This window comes from Myotis yumanensis, unplaced genomic scaffold (assembly GCF_028538775.1).
Source record: "Myotis yumanensis isolate MYYU_CA2020_CCGP unplaced genomic scaffold, mMyoYum1.0.hap1 SCAF_22, whole genome shotgun sequence".
NCBI classification, from domain to species: domain Eukaryota; kingdom Metazoa; phylum Chordata; class Mammalia; order Chiroptera; family Vespertilionidae; genus Myotis; species Myotis yumanensis.
In genome coordinates, this window is record NW_027223773.1 from 3,084,620 (window position 1) to 3,105,712 (window position 21,093).

The 21,093-nt window shown below is 52.2% G+C and overlaps 1 protein-coding gene across 1 annotated transcript in view; it reads right to left on the reverse strand.

The window, feature by feature from the left end:
- FMN2 (formin 2) overlaps window positions 1–10,276 on the reverse strand; it is a 127,193-nt gene extending 116,917 nt beyond the window's left edge. The window contains 4 exon segments of the mRNA XM_070401278.1: window positions 8,750–8,882; window positions 8,884–8,997; window positions 8,999–9,646; window positions 9,648–10,276. Of these exon segments, the coding sequence (XP_070257379.1) occupies window positions 8,750–8,882; window positions 8,884–8,997; window positions 8,999–9,646; window positions 9,648–10,265 (1,513 nt within the window). The 5' untranslated portion in view covers window positions 10,266–10,276.
- Between the last annotated feature and the right edge of the window lie 10,817 nt (window positions 10,277–21,093).

Here is a 21,093-nt window from a genome sequence, read left to right on the forward strand (position 1 = left end):
GCACTGTGGCAGCTAACAATCCAGTGACAATGACCAAGGCTCAAGAAGGAACACTCTTAAAATGCCGTCTATTTAGAACTCGCTATCTTAATTAAACATCCTTAGTGGAATTGGGGGGTGGGGGAGGGGGAGTAGCAAAGACAAGACGTAACAAAGCCCTTAGGAGTCTATCATTTGCCAGAGAATGTCCTAGATCCACCAGAGGACATAATCATGAAGAAAACAGGCTCCCTGACTTTAACAAGGAATAGCATAGCATAGCATGAGGACAATGAGGGTGGGATGCGCTTGTACACGAGATGTGGAGTACTGGCTGCCTACCGGTGAGAGCACAGTAGGTCCAGTGCCTATCAGAGTGACTGGCACACAGCAGGCACAAAAGAGATATTTGGGGATTTGATAGAAGAATGGATGATGCCCTGGCCAGGTGGCTCAGTAGGTTGCAGCATCATCCTGTCCACCAAAAGGTTTGGGGTTTGATTCTCGGTCAGGGCACATGTCCGGGTTATGGGCCCGATCCCCGGTAGGGGGCGTGCAGGAGACAGCCAATCTATGATTCTCCCTCACCATCAATGTTTCTATCTCTCTCTCTCCCAGTCCCTTCCTCTCTCTGAAGTCAATATATCCTATATAATAAAAGCCCAGCAGCAGAACGACCAGAACAACCAGTCGACCGGTCGCTATGAGGCACACTGACCACCAGGGGGCAGAAGCTCAAAGCAGGAGCTACCCCTTAGTGGTCAGTGCGCTCCCACAGTGGGAGCCGGCTCAGAGGGCAGGTCCACAGCCGCTCGGCTGACTGGGATGAGCAGTGCTCCCACAGTGGACAGATTCCCGCAGGCCACGCCCCCCCACCAGTGTGCGAGTCCCGTGAAACAGGCCTCTAGTACACACACACACACACACACACACATACACACACATAAGTATATATACACATATATGTGCATGCATATATATGTGTGTGTATATATTTATATTTAAAAAAAACATATCCTGGGGTGAGGATAAAAACATATGTATTTTTTAAAAAGAAAAGAAGAGTGGATGATGAATGAATAGAACCAGGCAAGCAGGAAGGAAAAGCTAAAGGAGGTAAGAAAGAGACCAACAGAACCCCTAAATCCAAGAGGTACATAAAATACAATATAGACACACAGTGAGCACAGAGCCATGGGGATGACTGTCAGTGAGGGCTCGCTGCAAAACATACAAAAGGAGAAGCGGGTATTTAACGGCTCGAAAAAAGCGGGAATTTAAATCAACAGAGACGAACCGGCTGTTCTAAGACCCACCAGGCAGATGCACGGAGTCAGAAAACTGAAATGCACGTTCATAGAACAGTCAGCAGAGCGACTTGTCTAAAGTAGGAAGTTTACGAAGGAAACGGTGGGAGGTGACGGCTGCAGAGTCAGGCATTGGAAGCCAGATGCTGTGCAGGACATCAGCACTGAGGGTGTCAGCCGCCTGCCCCGCCCATCGGCGTACCCCTAACCACACAGCCACACCCCAGCAGATGCTGCTCTTATTCCAAGAGGAAAGGAAACCAACGTTTCTGATAAAGTGGCAAGCATCCTTACAAGCACAGAAAACACGATGTATAAAATGATTTGCAAAAAAAAAACCAGTGACTAAAAATATCAACTTCCAACTGCCATCTGATTATAAGTCGGCACGTATGTGTATATCATTTTAGAGTTGCTTTATTTTGTTTTAATAATTAGTTGATTACCATTTTAAAGCAATAAACCAGGACAGGAAAGCAAATAGTATCTTTGCGCCAGGCCAAATGGTAAAGGCTTTATATACACAATTTCATTGAATCGTGACACTATTATGAATCATTAACACTATAAATTTGAAATGATTCCTACACCTTCATACATTGAGAAGAAATTACGTGAGCGTCACCTAACTAAATAGCGAACCTAGGATGCAAATTTAGAAAGATAGTTATATTCTTTTTTAAAAAGTATATTTTTATTGATTTCAGAGAGGAAGAGAGAGGGAGAGAGAAACATCCATGATGAGAGAGAATCATTGATCACCTGCCTCCTCCACACCCCTTACTGGGGATCGAGCCCGCAACCCAGGCATGTGCCCTTGACTGCAGTCGAACCCGGGACCTTCAGTCCACAGGCCGATGCTCTATCCACTGAGCAACGCCAGCCAGGGCGATCATTATATTCTAACTAGTGCTACCCTCACCCATCTGTATGTGCTCAGCACCTTTTTAATAAAATCAGAAGGAAACACAACTCCAGCAGCCCCTGTTCAATTTCAGATACACGTGGCTTAGATCCAAATGCCTACACGCACTTCAAACTAGGCCAGTCCTCGGCTCAAAAAGCAGTAACTAAAGCCCATCAGTGAAGCTACTGAGGTGCTTGACATCAATCCAAACCACAGTCTTAAAAAACCATGAGAAGGGATGTTTCAGACCAAACCGAAATGACTTCAGGACAGCCCGGCTTCTGTTATTAAATTCTATATAGGGAATAAATTCGGATATAGGGAAGCCAGGAAGCAAGATCTAGGGCAAAGGACAGCATTCCTTTTATATTCCTTACTAGAGGCTCGGTGCACAAAATTCATGCACGGGGGGGGGGGGGGGGGGGGGGGGAGGCGTCCCTCAGCCCTGCCTGTGCACTCTCGCAGTCTGGGAGCCCTCAGGGGATGTCCAACTGCCGGCTTAGGCCTACTCACCACGGACATCCTTAGCGCGGCTGCGGAGGTGGGAGAGGTTCCCGCCACCACCACTACACTCGCCAGCCGTGAGCCCAGCTTTTGGCTGAGCAGTGCTCCCCCTGTGGGAGCGCACTGACCACCAGAGGGCAGCTCTTGCATTGAGTGGGTGTCATAGGTCATTCCGCCATTTGCTTGATGTGCATATTAGCCTTTTATTATATAGGATATAGGATAGTAAGACGGATGCCTTATATATATGCCAGGATGATTACTGACCTTCATTCATTTATTGGACCTTACGTGGACATCTACAGTCTGTCAGAAGCCACTGCTGGAAATAAGATGGCTTCTGGCCTTAAAAAATTCAGCTGAATAATTAACAAGCTCTCTGAGAGAGCCCTGCTGACATAAAAATCAGCATCACCTCTAGGAGAGCCAAAGTGAGGATCACACAGTCCCAATTCTGAAGCCCAAGCCTTATGCGCCGGCTTTATTTTATACACATTAGCGGCAGGTCTGGTTTTCGAAGTACATTTCCTCTGCGGGCCATTGACTAGCTTAAAGCCCGGAGGCCAGTCACTTCCCTTGCCTGAGCCTCCCTTCGATCATTGGAAAATAATGAGAATAAACAGCTTGTGGGCCCAAAGGGGCCACAGGCTAACCTGGTCAGTCCAGGGAGAGCCTGCGTGGTGGGCTTGAAAACTCAGAGACCTACAGCAACCACAAAGGATCGTCTGAAATTAAAACCTTTTAGCCTGGCTGGCGTGGCTCAGTGGTTCAGCATCAACCTATGAGCCAGGAGGTCAGGGTTCAATTCCCGGTCAGGGCACATCCCCAGTGTGGGGCGTGCAGGAGGCAGCCAATCGATGATTCTCTCTCATCATTGATGTTTCTCTCTCTCTCTCGCCCTCCCTCTTCTTTCCTCTCTGAAATCAATAAAAACATATATTTCTTAAAAAGTGATTTTTGCATTACAAACTTAACATCTTCCAAGTCTAAACTTTAATGAACCACAAAATTCTATTACCAGCTTCCTATTAGGCTTAATGTGCAAAGGAACCTCTCGGAGTTCAACAGCAATTTTTTCTCCTGAACACTGAAATATGTCAATGCACAGGCCGCAGACATCCTCCGTTCTTTAGGAACGTTGGCCTCCATCCTTGCTAAACGTCTTTACATCTTCCGGACAAACACAAATGTACCACGGAGATCTCTTGCCCTGACATTTTCTCCCTACATTTGAAAGTCGGTGAAAAGCAAAAAAAAAAACCACATCTGTTCCTTCCTGCAGAGCTGGCACCTCCCATTCTCCGGGTTAAAAATAAAACGTGTTTATGGAAACGTATAGATAGAATGATCACCTGCTTCAAAGGCAGCCGGCAGTTAATTGGTAGAAAGACAGACAAAATCAAGGCCAACCGACAGTTTCCCTGGGGAGACCGCTGGTGCTCCCCGGGCCTCTGGGAATTTCCAAGACTGTCCTAAAATCCTGAGGGGTGGCGAAGAGCCAGGAGGGGTGCCAGGGAAACTGACATCAGGGGCCTGGGTCAACCTGGACTCACTCCACACAACAAGAGCCGTTCCCATGAGAGCCTGGAGACACTGGGCTTCACTCTGACCAGCCCGAGAAAGGCCAACAGTTTCAAAAACGCACCTAATTAAAAGCAGAAACGAGAAAAATCTCCAACGTGACGGCCTTCCGTTCCATCCTATTTTTTAAATGTTTTCTTCTCTATGCTGTCTTACATTGTCGACCTAAGCAATGCGCAGGGGCATTCAGACATGAACCAGTAGAGCCGCTTCTATTTCTGGCTCAGCTTGCGAGTGAATCACACTGTGACCTTGAGAAAGTTATTTCTTCTCTTTCCCCCGTGTCCCCACCAGTGACAGCACTGGGATACACCTACCGATTCTTTTCTTGTGGTTTTGTTTTTCTTTTTTTGGAAAGACAATAAATGAGATAAATATATGGAAGCTGCTATACAAGTATGCACTGGTCACTGACCAAGTATCTCCTCCATTCATCACATACAAAGTAGTTGACGTCCATATTAAAATAACTAACTCTGGCCCGACCAGCATGGCTCAGTGGTTGAGAGTCAACCTATGAATCAGGTCACTGTTTGATTCACAGTCAGGGTACATGCCCGGGTTGTGGGCTTGATCCCCAGTAGGGGGCGTGCAGGAGGCAGCCAATCCATGATTCTCTCTCATGATTGATGTTTCTATCTTTCCCTTCCTCTCTGAAATCAATAAAAATATATTTTTTTAAAAAAGAACTATCCATGCCCTAACTGGTTTGGCTCAGTGGATAGAGTGTCGGCCTGCGGACTGAAGGGTCCCAGGTTCAATTCCAGTCAAGGGCATGTACCTTGGTTGCGGGCACATCCCCAGTAGGGGGTGTGCAGGAGGCAGCTGATCGATGTTTCTCTCTCATCAATGTTTCTAACTCTCTATCCCCCTCCCTTCCTCTCTGTAAAAAAAATCAATAATATATATATTTTTTTAAATAACAATCCAATCAAAAAATGGGCAAAGGACCTAGACACTTTTTGAAAGAGGACATACAGAAGGCCAAGAGACATATGAAAACATGCGCAAAGTCACTGATCATCCAAGAGATGCAAATCAAAACAACAATGAGGTACCATCTCACACCTGTCAGAATGGCTACCATCAACAAATCAACAACGACAAGTGCTGGTGAGGATGTGGAGAAAAAGGAACCTTCGTGCACTGCTGGTGGGAATGCAGACTGGTGCAGCCACTGTGGGGAACAGTATGGAGTTTCCTCAAAAAACTAAAAATGGAACTCCCATTTGACCCTGTGATCCCACTTCTAGGAATATATCCCAAGAATCCAGAAACACCAATCAGAAAGGATATATGCACCCCTATGTTCATAGCAGCACAATTTACAGTAGCTAAGATTTGGAAACAGCCTAAGTGCCCATCAGCAGATGAGTGGATTAAAGAACTGTGGTACATCTACACCATGGAATACTACGCTGCGGTAAAAAAGAAGGAACTCTTACCATCTGCAACAGCATGGAGGGACCTGGAGAGCATTATGCTAAGCAATAAGCCAGTCGGACAAAGATAAATATCACATGATCTCATTCATTTGTGGAATATAATGAACAACATACACTGATGAACGAAAATAGAGCCAGAGTCATAGAAGCATCGAACAGATCCTCCAACCTAAGAGGGAAGGCAGAGGAGGGGAGAGGCGGGGGGGGGGGGGGGGGGGGGGTAAGAGATCAACCAAAGGACTTGTATGCATGTACATAAGCATAACCAATGGACACAGACAGTAGGGGGGTGAGGGCAGGTGCTAGGGGGTGGGAGCGACTGGGGAGAAGTCAATGGTGGGAAAAGGAGACTTTATGTAATACTTTAAACAACAAGGAATTAAATTAAAAAACTAACTCACCCTAGCCAGTTGGGCTCAGTGGATAGAGTGTCAGAGGAAGGAAGGAAGGAAGGAAGGAAGGAAGGAAGGAAGGAAGGCAGGAAGGAAGGAAGGAAGGAAGGAAGGAAGAAAACAAACAACTCTTCACAGTAAAAGTTCTGTCTAGAGAGTCAACGAACCCCAGGTACTTCCTGAACTGGATTCCTTTAAAAAAAGTTCTAAATGGCAAATTGGCAAATACTTAAAAATTTAAAATGCAAGTTCTAAGCGTATACATTTTTGTTCTTAAGGAAAACAAAACTTCAACCTATTTAGTGTCCTATGATCTCCAGGATTCTCACCAAGCCTTCTATGAAGTCCCTTCCCTTAGCCCCTGCCACGGAGATAAGCCACAGCATCCTGGGTGTCCCCAGGGTGTGGCCCTGTACATCCATCCCTAAGTGCTCGGTCAGCGAGCCTGGGAAAGGTAGAACCGTGACATGTGTGCTGAACTTGGTATCTCCTACCACCTAGCAGTACTGCCTGGCAACTGTGGCTGCCGAGTGTGTGTGTGTGTGTGTGTGTGTGTGTAAACAGTCAGATATATTTTTTAAATGAATGAAATGAATATATTTCCAAAATCTACTGCTACTAGCAAGAGCAATATATATATTTTTTAAGTATTAATGAGTGATAGTCAATCTCAGTGACATTTTCAGTTTTTTGAAAAATATATATAAAATGAATGGTACCTAAAGAGGACATACATGATTTCTCATCAACATTAAATTCACAAAAATCAACTCAAGGACTTGCCAATAGTCTTCCTTCAAAATAGTCTTGAGGGGCAAGGGGAGGTTGTTTGTTTGTTTGTAATTGACCTAATGTGGATTAGACTACAAACATTCATTTTAATTTAACCTATACAATAAAGGGAAGGGAGGAAAAGCAAGAGAAGGGGAGAGAGAGAGAGAAAGAGAGAGAGAGAGAGGCTGCTCTTAAGTATAGGAATCCATAATCTATATATATATAAGCCTAATATGCAAAGTGTCCCCTCAGGAGTTTGACCAACTGGGAGTTCGATCGCTCACTATGACATGCACTGACCACCAGGGGGCGGCGCAGCATGAAGGTAGGCCCTGGCCAGCAACCGGCAGCCAGGAAAGGGAGTCCCTGGCTGGCAGCGGGCAGCCATTAGGGACCCTACCAGTGCATGAATTTCATGCACTGGGACTCCAGTTGTAAAAATAAAAGACAGCCCATACATAAAAATAAAAATGTGGTCGATGAACAGCAGTAATACCATAACATCGACAGCATGTAGCCTACTCATAAGTAGCCATGCCCACTGAGAAATGCCATCTAAGTCATCTTTTATAACCTATTTATTAAGGAACATCACACAATGCTAAGCTTTCCCAATTGCATTTGAAAATTTTAACCATTCCAGTATTTATCCCAAACCAATGAGGACGAGCATTGATTTTCTTTTTTTACCCCTACTTCTTAAATCCTTACACTCAACATGTCACTTAAGAAGTAGACGCAGGAGTTAGTAAGCGTGAAACAAATGGACATTCTACCAGTGGACTCTTAGGTAAGGCCTTCGCAGCTCTACGCCTTATAAGGATAAACTCTTGGCATTTACCAGGTAAACTAGCCCTTTAGCTGGGCTCTCTGGAACCTGCCAGAGTCTACAACAACCAGAGGAGAGGGACCCACAGAGTTGGACACCTGTGTGGCTTTGGCCTTCCCACCTTCAGTGCCTCCAATCTACACCTGTTCTGATGAATACGAAAGCGTAGTATTCAGGAAATGAAAATGACCCCTCATATTCTACTTCATTATTTGTTAATTTTCTAACACCGTGTGTTCATTTGATCGCATTAGGAAACAGGAGTGACAGCCTGACTTCACTTAAGTCGCCTACCCAGCCTGCCGCAAGGCAGAAGGTACTGCCCTAGCCGGTTTGGGTCAGTGGATAGAGCTTGGGCCTGCGGACTGAAGGGTCCCAGGTTCGATTCCTGGCATGCAGGAGGCAGCTGATCAATGATTCTCTTTCATTATTGATGTTTCTATCTCTCTCTCTCCCTTTCTCTCTGAAATCAAAAAAAAATATATATATATATATATATATATATATATGAAAAGAATAGTTGTTTTTTTTAAAGATAGAAGCTGCTATTACATACAGATTCTGTACACTAGCTATGTGAGCCCAGCGACCATCTCTGGATACTCCCACCAGAGTAAATGGTTTGTTTCTCCGCGCTGACACTTCTCACAGGACCAGGAGCAATTTTGCTGGGATGCGGGTGAGGAAGGAAAGAGAATGATGGCTCAACTAACGATGCAAAAAAGAAAGAAGGGGGGGTGGGGGGGGGGAGCGTTTATCTGCCTGGCTGACCCGGGACACGGAAAAACAGCAGGTATTTTTGGAGAAACGGACAGAGCAGCCCTTTCTCGAGCTGCCTTAGGACCGACACGACTGAGCTGTTCCCTCCAAACCTTCTAAGGCAAGAGGGACCCCCACTGAGCGGGTGAGCTGGACGCAAAGGGGACTTGCCACCAGGTCCTGGCTGTGCAGAGCCAGACGGGGTGGGCGTCCGGGGGCCCTGATTGGCAGGCGCCCTGTGACCCGAGGGCCGGGCGGCGCGGCGAGCTCACCCGTGAACACGTTCTGGAAGCCGTCGGCTGCCGCCTGCGCCCCGGACGCCGCCGGGGCTGCCGGCGCTGGAGGCGCCCCTCCGTCCGCCGCCGCCGCCACCACCGCGGGCTCCGGCAGGTGCGCCGGGCCCCCCCGCCCGGGATGGGGGCGCGCGGGCGTCCGGCTCCTCCGTCCAGTCGGCGGAGCGGCTCAGGCCGCCGGAGAGGCCGCCGTCGGCGCCCTGCGTCCCGGCCGGGGCGGCGGCGGGGGGCGCAGGCGGCTCGGGGCCCGCGGCTCGGGGAGGCCTCCCGCCGCCTCGGGGCCCGGGGGCTCTGGCTGGGCGACTCGGACGGCGAGTGGCTGGGCGAGCTGAGCTGCCGCGTGGTGGTCCGGACGTAGGAGGGGGTGACGGGCGGGTAGGGCTTGCAAGAGCGCGGCCCGGGCGCCGGGCTGCCGGGCGGGGGGGCGGCCGCGGGGGCGCCGGGCCCGGGCGCCCCCTCCCCCAGCCCCGCCTCCGGCCCCCGCGGGGCCTCTCCCGCCGCCGGGCCCCACGCCTCGCCCGGGGAGCCGCGGGAGGCGTCCTCGAACGCATCCTCCTCGCCTTCCTCGTCCGTGTCCCCGGCCCCGGGCGCGGGGGCTCCGGCCTCGGGAAACGGGAAGGCGGTGGGCGCGGGCGAGTCCGCGGCCGGAGCTCCCACCGGCGGGCCCGGCGCCTCCGAGTCCCGGCGGCCGCTGGGGGGCGCGGGGGGCGCGGGGGGCGCGCGCGCGGGCAGGTCCGAGAGCGCACACGGCGCCGGCTCCGCGTCGGGGCCGCCCGGGACCCCGCCAGCCCCGCCGCCCGGGCCCAGCAGGAACCGGTCCAGGCCCAGGAAGGCCCCGGGCTCCGGGGAGGTGGCGGCGGCGGGGGGGGCCGGCCGAGCCCTGCGCGCCCTGGAGCTGCTGCAGGCGGATGGCCTGCTGGATGTCGGACAGCAGGTCCTCCTGCTCCGCGGCCGAGTGGAAGCTGTAGATGTCGGTGTCCGAGCCCGAGCTGGTCCTTTGTCCATCGTGCGCGCCGGCCGCGGCGTCCGCCTCCTCCGCCGCCTCCCGGGCCCCGGCCGCCGCCCGCTCGGGGGCCCCGGCACGGGTCGCCTCGAAGGGGTCGGCGCCCTCGGTGTCCGACAGGCCCGTGTCGTCCGCCGAGAGGCTGAGGTCGGGCGTCTTGGCGGCGAGGGAGGGAGCGCTGTCCAGCTCCGCGCCCGGCGGGGCCTGGGCGTCCAGCGCATCCTCGCGGGAGCCGCCGGCGCCCTTCCCCTTGGACAGGGTCTTCCGGATCCTGAGGTTGGAGAACACGGAGCCCCGGGAGTCCGACTTGCTCTTCCTCTTGCCGGGCTCGCCGCCGCCCCTGCCGTGCCTGCCCGCGGCCTTCTTGCCGCCGCTGCCCTTCTTGGCGGCCTCCGCGTCCCTGGGCCCCGCAGCCTCCTCCGCGCCGCCGCCGCCGCCTTCGTGCGCGGCATCCCCGGCGCTGCGCTTGAGCTTCCCATCCTGGTTCCCCATCGCGCACCCCCGCCGCCGCGCCGCCCCGGGCGCTCAGGCCATCGCGGCCGCCCTGGGCCCCCGGCCCGGCGAGGGCGAGTCTCCGGGGCCGGGCAGGCAGCCGGGCGAGCCGCTGGGAGGAGAGGCCGCCGCCCGCCCCGCGCGCCTCGGCCGCCGCTCGGCACAATGCGCGGCGCCTGCAGCCCGGGCCCCGCGAGCGCGAACGTGCTCGGTGCAGCGCGGCGCCAGCCAATGGCCGCGCGGGGTGCGCCCGGCCCGGCTCCCCGCCCCCCCCGCCCCCCGCCCCTGCCGGGCGCGCAAAAGCGGTTCCTCCGTCCCCGCGGCGGGCACCTCCGTGATGCGATCGCGGGCCTGGTCCCCGCCCGGGGCTCGGCGGCGGGGAGATGCGCGCAGAGCGGCGAGGCTCCGGGACCTGCCGCCTCCGGGAAAGTCAGGCAAAAAGGGAAAGTTTCCGCCGGGAGAAGCTGGAGCCGAACTGCAGGGTCGAGGCGCTGAGCCACGTCGGCTTGGACACGTCCCCACCAATATTTGTTGAATGAATGGATAGTTCTCTTCTTGTAAGATCTGTTTAGTTGGTTTTTAGAGAGGAAGAGAGAGAGAGAGAGAGAGAGAGAGAGAGACCGATGGAACAGGGTCATCACCTGCCTCCTTCACGCCCCACCCTGGGGATGGAGCCCGCAACCTGGGCCTGTGCCCTGACCGGGAATCGAACCGGCGACCTCCTAGTTCCTGAATTGTTCGGTTATGTAATGATTGTGCTCTTTGCTACTGTTACCTGCCTGAGCGATGGTAGGAAGGGTCACGGGGCATGCTTCCTGCAGACCTCGCATCTCCAGGGGAGAACAGTAGCCGTCATTTCAAAAGTTCATTTTAACTTCCTTTTTTGGGGGAGAGGGGGGACATAATGGCAAGGTGGGGGAAAGCAGAAAATACTGAGCGATTAGGGTTGCTGGGTGTGCTAAGCTGCAAAATCCTGTGAGTTTACCATATAAATAAAACGGGATTTGTGTCTTAAAGGGCTGCAGATAGGATAGGTCCCAGGAGGTCGGGCTCATCCATATTAAACACGCCGCTGTTGTTGGCGCCTGAGAAAAGGGTGCCGTAAATCACCACTTTCCCAGGCAGCCCCTCAACACAAGCTCTGGCCCTGCGTTCGCCGTTAAGGTTTGCAGCGGTTCCCTGTGACGGAGTTTGGGGGCGTCCTGGCTTCAGTATCCACGTCTGATTTTCCCTCATTGCAAATCTGGCCTGCATTTTACTTGCTTAGGAAATTCAGTCACCTGTATAGTAAAAAGCATTTTTAAACATCCCTCATTGGGGCCGAAACCAGTTTGGCTCAGTGGATAGAGCGTCGGCTTGCGGGCACATCCCCAGTAGGAGATGTGCAGGAGGCAGCTGGTCAATGTTTCTCTCTCATCGATGTTTCTAACTCTCTATCTCTCTCCCTTCCTCTCTAAAAAATCAATAAAATATATTTTTTTTAAAAAATCCCTCATTGGTATTTTTAAAAACTCTAAACCAGTGAGGGCGAACCTTTTGAGCTCGGCGTGACAGCATTTCGAAAAACCCTAACTTCACTCTGGTGCCGTGTCACATGTAGAAATTTCTTGATCTTTGCAACCATAGTCAAACAAAGGCTTATATTTTTGATATTTGTTTTATGTATTTCAATGCCATTTAACAAAGAAAAATCAACCCCCAAAAAATGAGTTCGCGTGTCACCTCTGACACGCGTGTCATAGGTTCGCCATCGCTGCTCTAAACAGTAAGTTAACGCAAGATTCAAGTCACCTTATGCAATCATGGTCCAAGTAGGGACGTTAGCATGTCATTGATAACCACTCTGAAAGGACGGAATAACTATCCAACATGCGAGTATTTTTTTTTTTTTTTAAGTAAGCCCACAGGAGCCGTTTCAGTGCAGCAAGCCAATGTTTCTTTTCAGATTGTGCACCAACCTTTGAAACCTCACCGCCCCCCTTAACCATTTTTATCAAAAGAAAAAGTTGGCCCTGCAAGTCTTTGAGGTTAAAGCATAAGTAGCAATAATGAACGACTAGCCTTTATGTAACTGTTTTCTTTAAAATACAGAACAGTAACTGTTTTCTTTAAAATACAGACCGTAAGGATGGGTGGCCACCGGGCCCGAGGCAGCCTTTCTGGGGAGAGCTTTTGGAGAAATCCACTTGCAGGGGAGGCCCTGCCTCCAAGCAATCCCGGATGGGGGTGGGGGGTCCCCTGACACACCTTTGTGTCCCCTCTTTTCAAGGCTGCCCTCTCTTCTCTCCTCAGATCCCGGCTCCTCGCTCAGCACAATCTGCGTGAGGCCGGTTGCATCGCCTGCTGCTCTGAGCAGGGACCCTATGAATCCCAACATTTGCTCTGTCTTTAACAGGACATCTTTGATGGCGAGCTATGTGTTTCCTTCCTGTTTTCTTCTGTGATGCATTCTACAAGTTCCAGAGACAAAAGAAGAGAAGGAGAAAGGCAGGCAAGGAGGGAGGAAGGCCGAGAGGGGAGGAGAGAGGGCAGCTTGCTGATTTTTTTCCGCGTCCTTTGAAGGCGAGACAATGGGTGACAGTTTGTCACCAGCGTACAGGTCACAGTTCACAAAGCTCTATTGCGTTCAGCAAAGACACCGCCAACGGCATGCTGACACGTCTTCCCTGACAGACATGAGTTTGTCCATGCATATTACAGACGATGCTCTTAATATTGATCTACATCATCCAGCTCCCTGCAACCCTGTGTCTATGTTTTCAAGTACGTTTCCCATTGAATTCTAATCAATGTTATGCCTGGCCCGTGGCTCATTGCATTGAGAATTGTCCCATGGCCCCAGAGGTCAATAGTTCGATTCCCAGTCAAGGTTGCGGGCTTGATCCCAAGTAGAGGGCATGCAGGAGGCAGCCGATCTCTCTCACTCTCTCTCTCTCTCTCTCTCATTGGTGTTTCTCTCTCTTTCCCTCCCCCTTCCTCTCTCTCTCTAAAAAAAAATCAATAAAAACATAGTTTAAAAAATCAACGTGATGCATGTTTATTTAATATGTAATGCTGCCGTTTCTCTGATGCGTTTCTTAAAGCATCAAGACAAAGATGCAGGCTCCCAATGAAATCTTTCATTCCATTCTTACGGAAAAAAAAAGTGAGTTGCTACAAGTGGGTCAGGAACAACCGACAGTGCCCCGCGAAGCCCTCACGGCAGGGACGCCTGCAGACGAGAAGGCCCTTCTGAGGTTTGTGAATGTCCGTGGGAGGCAGCTCTGAGCACCAACGGTCCATAAAAAACAAGGGCTGGAGCTCGGGAGTGGGCGGGGCGGACAAAGCGGGCAGTCAGCAGCTGGGCCTGGGCAGAGCGGAGTTCCAGCCGCGAGTAGGAGGCTGGAGGGTCAGAAATGCACCCAGATGCCAACTGAGTCAGGTCTCTATGAAGCAGGGGGGCCAGGGGGGGCTGCCCGGAAAAGGGCGCAGATAGGAAAGGAGCACCCGGCCAGGCCTGTCTCCGTGGTCAACCTGTGAACCCGGAGGTCACGGTTCTGGTTCGATTCCTGGGCAGGACACATGCCCGGGTTTCTGGCTCGATTCCCAGTAGGGGGCGTGCAGGGGGCAGCCGATCGATGTTTCGCTATCATCCATGTTTCTTTTCTTTTTTTTTAAAATATATTTGTATTGATTTCAGAGAGGAAGGAAGAGGGAGAGAGAGAGAGAAACATCCATGGTGAGAGAGAATCATGGATCGGCTGCCTCCTGCACGCCCCACACTGGGGATCGAGCCCGAAACCCGGGCATGTGCCCTTGACCAGAATCGAACCTGGGACCTTTCAGTTCCCAGGCTGATGCTCTATCCACTGAGCCAAGCTGGCTAGGGCTATCATCCATGTTTCTCTCTCTCTCCCTCCCCCTTCCTCTCTCTCTTAAAAAAAAAACTCAAATCAATAAAAACATATTTTAAACAATATGAGCTAGGTGATGAGTCTATCCTGAGGGGGAGAGTGGAGTGTGGGCAGGGTCTCTACTGGCCCAAATGCCTTGAGTCCCAAAGACCTCGAGACCAAGATGGCATGCCTTCGAAGCCTGCTCTGTCCTGAAAGTGTTTGTTTATTCAAACGAGGTGGAAACTTGCCCAGCTGCTGACTTTTGTCCTGACACCGCTTCCTGTTGTGATCTGCAAGTTCTCCCAGACTCCCAAGCACAAGGCCAAGGTTCTCCAACCGTGCCCTCACCCCAGGTCAGGAGCCTCATCCAGATACGCCCATGTTTCCCGCCTCCTCCCGGGGGCCCATAACGCTGCCCCCGGGACAACTGTGTGCCCACCCTGAGAACTTGTCTGCCTTCTGCACGCTGAGAAGCCTGCTGGTCTGGCCGGTTCTTCCTGGGCGGCACGGCCAGGGAGTCGGGACTTTTCAAAAGCTTCCAAGAGCCTAGGGCACCGTGATGGAGCTGCGGATGTCCGCTTCTCCTGGCTTCTTTCGGGACGCACCCTAGAGGAGAAGACGGAACAGGGAAACACTACGGTGACAACACCGTCGAAAGAGAAGCAGGTATTAATGTGTTAGTCAGCGTGTGTTTGTGCATGTTTTCTCACAACTCTTTTTTGCTGACGTTTCTGTCTCTTTTTTAAGATGTATTTGTGTTGATTTCAGAGAGGAAGGGAGAGGGAGAGAGAGAGAGACATCCATGATGAGAGAGGATCATGGGTCGGCTGCCTCCTGCAAGCCCCACACTGGGGATGGAGCCCGAAACCTGGGCATGTGCTCTGACCAGGAATCGAACCGTGTGTGACCTCCTGGTTCCTAGGTCGATGCTCAACCACTGAGCCACACCAGCCCAGCTCACTGAAGTTTCTGACATGGACATTGAACAACGCTACGTAGTCTTTCGGTACCCCCCCAGAGTGGTTGGAAGACAAGGCTCTGCAGGTCCCAGGATTTCTGGGACCAGGAAACAGCACCACCGCCCCGCAGAGAGAGGGAGGCGCCCATGGCAGGAGCACAGGGGCGTCAGAACAAGTGCCGTTGGCTTCTCTCTGAAGCAACGCGTGTGGCACTTCTGGCAGCCACCGGAGGAGGTATTTCTGTCTCAGGAAGCCCTCCTCAGGCCTAGCTTGGTGGCTCAGTGGTGAGCGTCGACCTAGGAACCAGGAGGTCACGGTTCGATTCCCAGTCCAGGGCACATGCCCAGGTTGCAGGCTCGATCCCCAGTGTGGGGCGTGCAGGAGGCAGCCGATCCATGATCCTCTCTCACCATGGATGTTTCTCTCTCTCTCTCCCTCTCCTTTCCTGTCTGAAATCAATTTTTTAAAAGTTTATTTTTGAAGTCCCTCTCAGGAAATGTGTTTGGAGTGCTGTGGGCTCCCCCTTGTGGCCAAGCTAGAGAACATGCAAATGACTAAAATCAGGAGCGAAGGAGGGAGAAGCCCTAGCAGCTGGTTTGGCTCAGTGGGTAGAGCATCGGCCTGTGGACTGAAGGGTCCCGGGTTCGATTCCGGTCAGAGGCATGTACCTGGGTTGCGGGCACATCCCCAGTGGGGGGTGTGCAGGAGGCAGCTGATCGATGTTTCTCTCTCATCGATGTCTCTAACTCTCTCTCCCTCTCCCTTCCTCTCTGTAAAAAAATCAATAAAATATATATTTTTTAAAAAAGAATATTTGGTAACATGTGAAAATTACATGAAATTCAAGTCCCAACGTTCATGAATAGAGCTTTATGAGCAAATCACACAGACCCCGTTATAACGGCCCCTTCGCATGGCGGAAGGCTGCAGTGACAGGTGCATGGCCAGACTGGGCGCTCCTCACACTGCTCTCGGCTCCCAGGAGAGCCGCGGCCAGGAAAAGTCGGAAAAGTAAACAGGAAAACCTCGGCACAGCCGCTCTCCTGCATAAAAATAAAACTTGGAGTCAGGGCTGCGACCAAAGTCAGTCGTCGCCAAGTGGCTCCCTTGTTCGCCAGGGGAGGAAAGCCGTTCGCTGATGGTGATTCACCTAAACTACATTTGACCGCAGCAGCCAAAGAAATGTGGTCAGAGCACACAAACTTGTTGGAGATGATTAGCTTTTTGCTTGATAAGATGAGAACTTTGGGAACAACAATAGTCAATTAAAAACAAAAAACACAAACATGCATGATTGTCCAGCAGAGGGCAGCATTGCCCCACGGAACGAAACCACCTACAGGAACCCCCGTTCGGAGGGCAAATGTGTTCATTTGCCAAGATTTAATAAGCGATGTATTTGTTTGTTTAATCTTCATGAAAACACGGGAAGGTGGGTACTTTTTTATAATCCTGCTTTTTTTAAAATATATTTTTTTTAATATATTTTATTGATTTTTTACAGAGAGGAAGGGAGAGAGAGAGAGAGCCAGAAACATCGATGAGAGAGAAACATCGATCAGCCGCCTCCTGCACATCTCCCGCTGGGGATGTGCCTGCAACCCAGGTACATGCCCTTGACCGGAATCGAACCTGGGACCCTTCAGTCCGCAGGCCGACGCTCTATCCACTGAGCCAAACCACTTAGGGCAAATCCCTTTAATTTTACAACAACCTCGGGACTTCGGGACTGTTACTACCTTCCCATTTCACAGACGAGGAAACTAAACAACAACAACGAAAAACTGGAGAGAACATGAGCTCTTACCTCCTCGGGCCTGTCCTTTAGGGTGGGTCTTGGGGAAACGCTGATGCCACAACTGACTCACAAGGCAAAAAGAATCGCCACTTCCAGTCCAGGTCTACATTCTTCCGGAATATTCTAAGGTGACGTATCAGGACGCAATTCCTCTTCCTCATCTCCAGCATAGGGGGCTTCTAGTCTTTTTCTGAAGACACTCCTGGTCGGGCTACACGTTGGTACAACCCCTTTTGAGAAATGATTGGGAGGAATCTTTGAAAGTAGAACACACAGATGCCCTCAGACCCCGCCTTTCTGTCCCTCCTACCAGTCTCCGAGTGGCTTCCTCTTTAGATCCTGCGTTGTTGATAGGACTTCTGGTCACCTGGTGTCCAAGTGGTCCTCGGTGATGGCCGTTCTAGAATTTCGTTGTAATCTTCGTGAGATTGCGGGAGGAGGTGAGCCACAGAGTTCACCCGCTCCACCATCTTGACCAGAAGTCAAGCATTTGGCTCCTAGAATTGTTCCTTTTTATAATCCCTGGTCTTTCCTCTCGTTCTCCAACCTACTGGGTCTCATCTTCATTTCGCCACGCTGGCTTTCTGTTGATCCGTGTTTCATTCATGTTTCTAGGATACATTTTTTTTTTTTCACCCTTGGATGTGGATCTCAGCTTAGTTTGGGGTTTGCGACTGGTTTCTACAGTAATGAGAAATCGGTATTAAAAACGCAGGATTCTGGGAGCCCCTTTCAGTGGGGGGCACTGACATTAGAACTCCTGGTGAGAATCTAAGGAAGCGAGGAGAAGAGATGACACCCTAGCTGCCCCGCCCTCTACAGGAAGCACTTGTCCATCATGGGTTTCAGGTGGGCGGGCTGAGCGAAAAGAGAGTTTTGAACCAGGAAGAGCCAGGAATGTGCTTCTAGACTCGAGGAGGCGATGTGAGGGGGATCGAGGACAGGTGGAACCCACCCTGAGGGTCCTGGCACTTGGGGGGGATGAGCAGCTACCGATTGCCTGCCTGCCACCCAACGAATCAACCCCGAACACCGTGGCTTCACACAACACCTGTGACCTCCCAGGTGACACGGGCAGGAAGGAGGAAGCAGGTGAGCGGGGCGGTTCTGGTAGGAGATTGTCGTCACGTGTCGGCCGGGCTGCCGTCTTCTGAAGGCTGGCCACCGGCCTGGCTCACTCGTGCCAACATGGGGCCTCCGCTGTTTGCCTCGTGGGTCTCCGCACAGGTGTCCGTCACTGTTCCCATGGAAACTGGCTTTGTCCGAGGGTGGGGAGGCACGCGCCATTATTTCTGCACTATCTTATGGGCGATATGAGTCAGGTCTACTCAGGGTGGGAGGGGCCCACACAGGGTGTGCCGACCGGGAGGCGAGATCACCGGGATCGCTGGGGCCAGCTACCAGGACAGGTGATGCAGAAGGAAGCTGAGATGCATTAAAGGTGGGAATTGCCTTACCACCTGGGCGAGGACAAAGGTTGGGACAAGTCTTAGACAACCAGGGGCCCAGACAGAGCCTTAGGGAAAATTGGGAGAGCAGGGAGGGGAAGAAATCAAAGTAGTGACACAGAGGCTGACAGTTCAGATTAGAATGTTTGGGACAGGACGGAAAACTGCCTTTCTGCCCGGCCGGCGTGGCTCAGCGGTTGAGCATCGACCTAGGAACCAGGAGGTCACGGTTCGATTCCCCGTCAGGGCACAGGCCCGGGTTGCGGGCTCCATCCCCAGTGGGGAGCGTGCAGGAGGCAGCTGATCCCTGATTCTCTCTCATCATGGATATTTCTCTCTCTCTCTCCCTCTCCCTTCCTCTCTGAAATCGATAAAAAAAAAAATATTTTCAGATAATAATAACATAGCTAACTGAACTCCTTCCCTTCCAACATCAAACTCATGTCACCATTTCAACGTGCAGGAGTAACGCTCATCTTCTTGTGCATTGTTCTAGGACAGACAAGACAGAGAAAACTTTTGCTTCACTGAAGCTTCTGCTACTCCTGCCCCACAGTCTCTGCTCAGAGGCGAACTTGGGCAGGTCTGTCAGGCACGTGGAGGTGCCCGTCGTAGGAGTTGTGGGTGCTCCCTTGCCCTCGCCGGGAAAGATCTAGAAAAGAGATATGGCCGCAGTTTGGGGAAGGGAGTGGGACAGTCCTTTCATGTCAGAATTTCTGGCCGTTGTTGGGAAAGGATTATGTGATCAGTACTTATCTTCAGGGAAGCTGAGAAGATGAGAGGAGGTCACGGTTTTGCAACTGCTCAGAGGGGCTTCTGGAGAGTTCTTACCCTCGGGGAGGATTGGGGCAGCTGGAGAGCGAGGGGCCCGGGGGTCTGTGAAGTGTGTCCGGGGAAGGGGAGTTGGAAGCACATCTGTGGCTGCAAAAGATCTGAGCGGGAGGCTCTTCCTTCCATCAGAGGCGGCAGGACAGCTGGGGGCAGAGCGGGGCCGGGAACGGCCTTTCTCCTCCAGGAGAGCGGGCAGCAGAGTCGCAACAGCTGGGGAGACCCAGAACAGCGAGGTTGGAAGAGGAAAACGAACCAAGCCTGGGGGCAGGCCGGGGAGCTCAGCCCGCCTCGCACAACATCTGTTTTTATTTTATGATTTTTTAAAAAATATATATTTGTATTGTTTCAGAGAGGGAGGGAGAGGGAGAGAGATAGAAGCATCTACGATGAGAGAGAATCAGGGATCGGCCCCTACTGGGGATGGAGCCTGCAACCCGGGCCTGTGCCCTGACCGGGAATCGAACCGTGACCTCCTGGTTCCTAGGTTGATGCTCAACCCCTGAGCCACGCCGGCCGGCCGGGCGGAACATGTCTTCAATTTTGTAATTTTGTAATGTTTTCCAGGAGAAGAATAGACACGAACCTCACATGCCGGTGAGCTCACTGTGTGTGACGGCTGCGGGCTTGTGTCACCAGCGCAGGAACGCACATCAACTCCATTGCCTGCGCTCGCCTGCACAGATGTTCGGTGCGTTGATGGTGGGTGGCTCAGGCTGCAGATACTCCTGACGGGAGAGCCTTTCCGGGGCCGACCGGGTGCAGTCGAGACCGCCAAACGCTCTCTAACAACAGCATGTGTTCGATGACGGAAAGCGTCGCCACAGACTAAGCTGGTGGCTCCTTCTGTGTCAGACACTCCCACCGCTTGGCCACTGGCGCCCTCCTGTGCTGGGGACATGGGGCAGCTCAGGTGGACACCAGCGTGACCCCACGGAGGGCGGGAGGTGGGTCACTGGTACCCAGGCCTATACCTGGATGAGTGGCTAGAACGTAACTCCACGTGGGAACGGAAAACTACATCCTTATTTCCCATCGGGGGCAGGGCTGGAGAGAGGCAAACCAGGTACCCGAGGCTCAGAACTCCAGGGGTGCTCACTCTCGGGGTCAGGCCAGGGCAAAACGAGCCCCCCTACATTTTGTTCCCACGGCGTCTCCCTTACCTCACTCTAGTCCTGGCTCTGTATCAGTCAAACCCTAAGGAACTGACACCACCCGCCCCCCCCCCGCCCCCGCCCTCACCCTCCCCCCAACTTCACTTTCCTTGGCTGATCCCTAAAATAAACACCACACCGCCACTCCAAAGCCACTGGATAGGAAGGGACACCGGAGAGGAAAGAAGCAATGAACCTAACTGGTGGTGATTAAACTATATTGTTTTATCATATTTACAAATCATAACCATATGTCCACATGGCTAGGGCCCCCAGGGACTTGGCGGGCGGGGGGGCGGGGCGATTCTCTGCAGGCGAGGGATTCGAGATTCAAGCAGGCAGCCTTCTGGTAAACCCGCCTCTGCATTCGGACCACGGCCATCCTCCAGGTCCGAGTTCACCACAAGGGCTTAGCATTGCTCTCAGGGCTTTAAGAGGGTAGGTTCTGGCCAGAGCCGGTTTGGCTCAGTGGAGAGAGCGTCAGCCTGTGGACTGAAGGGTCCCCAGTTGGATTCCTGGTCTAGGGGCACCCTGGGTATTGGGGCTTGGTCCCCAGTAAGGGGGGGGGGGGCTGTGCAGGAGGCAGCTGATCCATAACTCTCTCTCATCATTGATGTTTCTCTCTCTTCCTCTCTGACATCAAGAAAAAATATATATATATATTTTTTTTTTTTTTTTTTTTTAAAGAGTAGGTTTGCCCGGTTGGTGTGGCTCAACAGTTGAGCATCAACCCAGGAACCAGGAGGTCGCCGGTTCGATTCCCGGT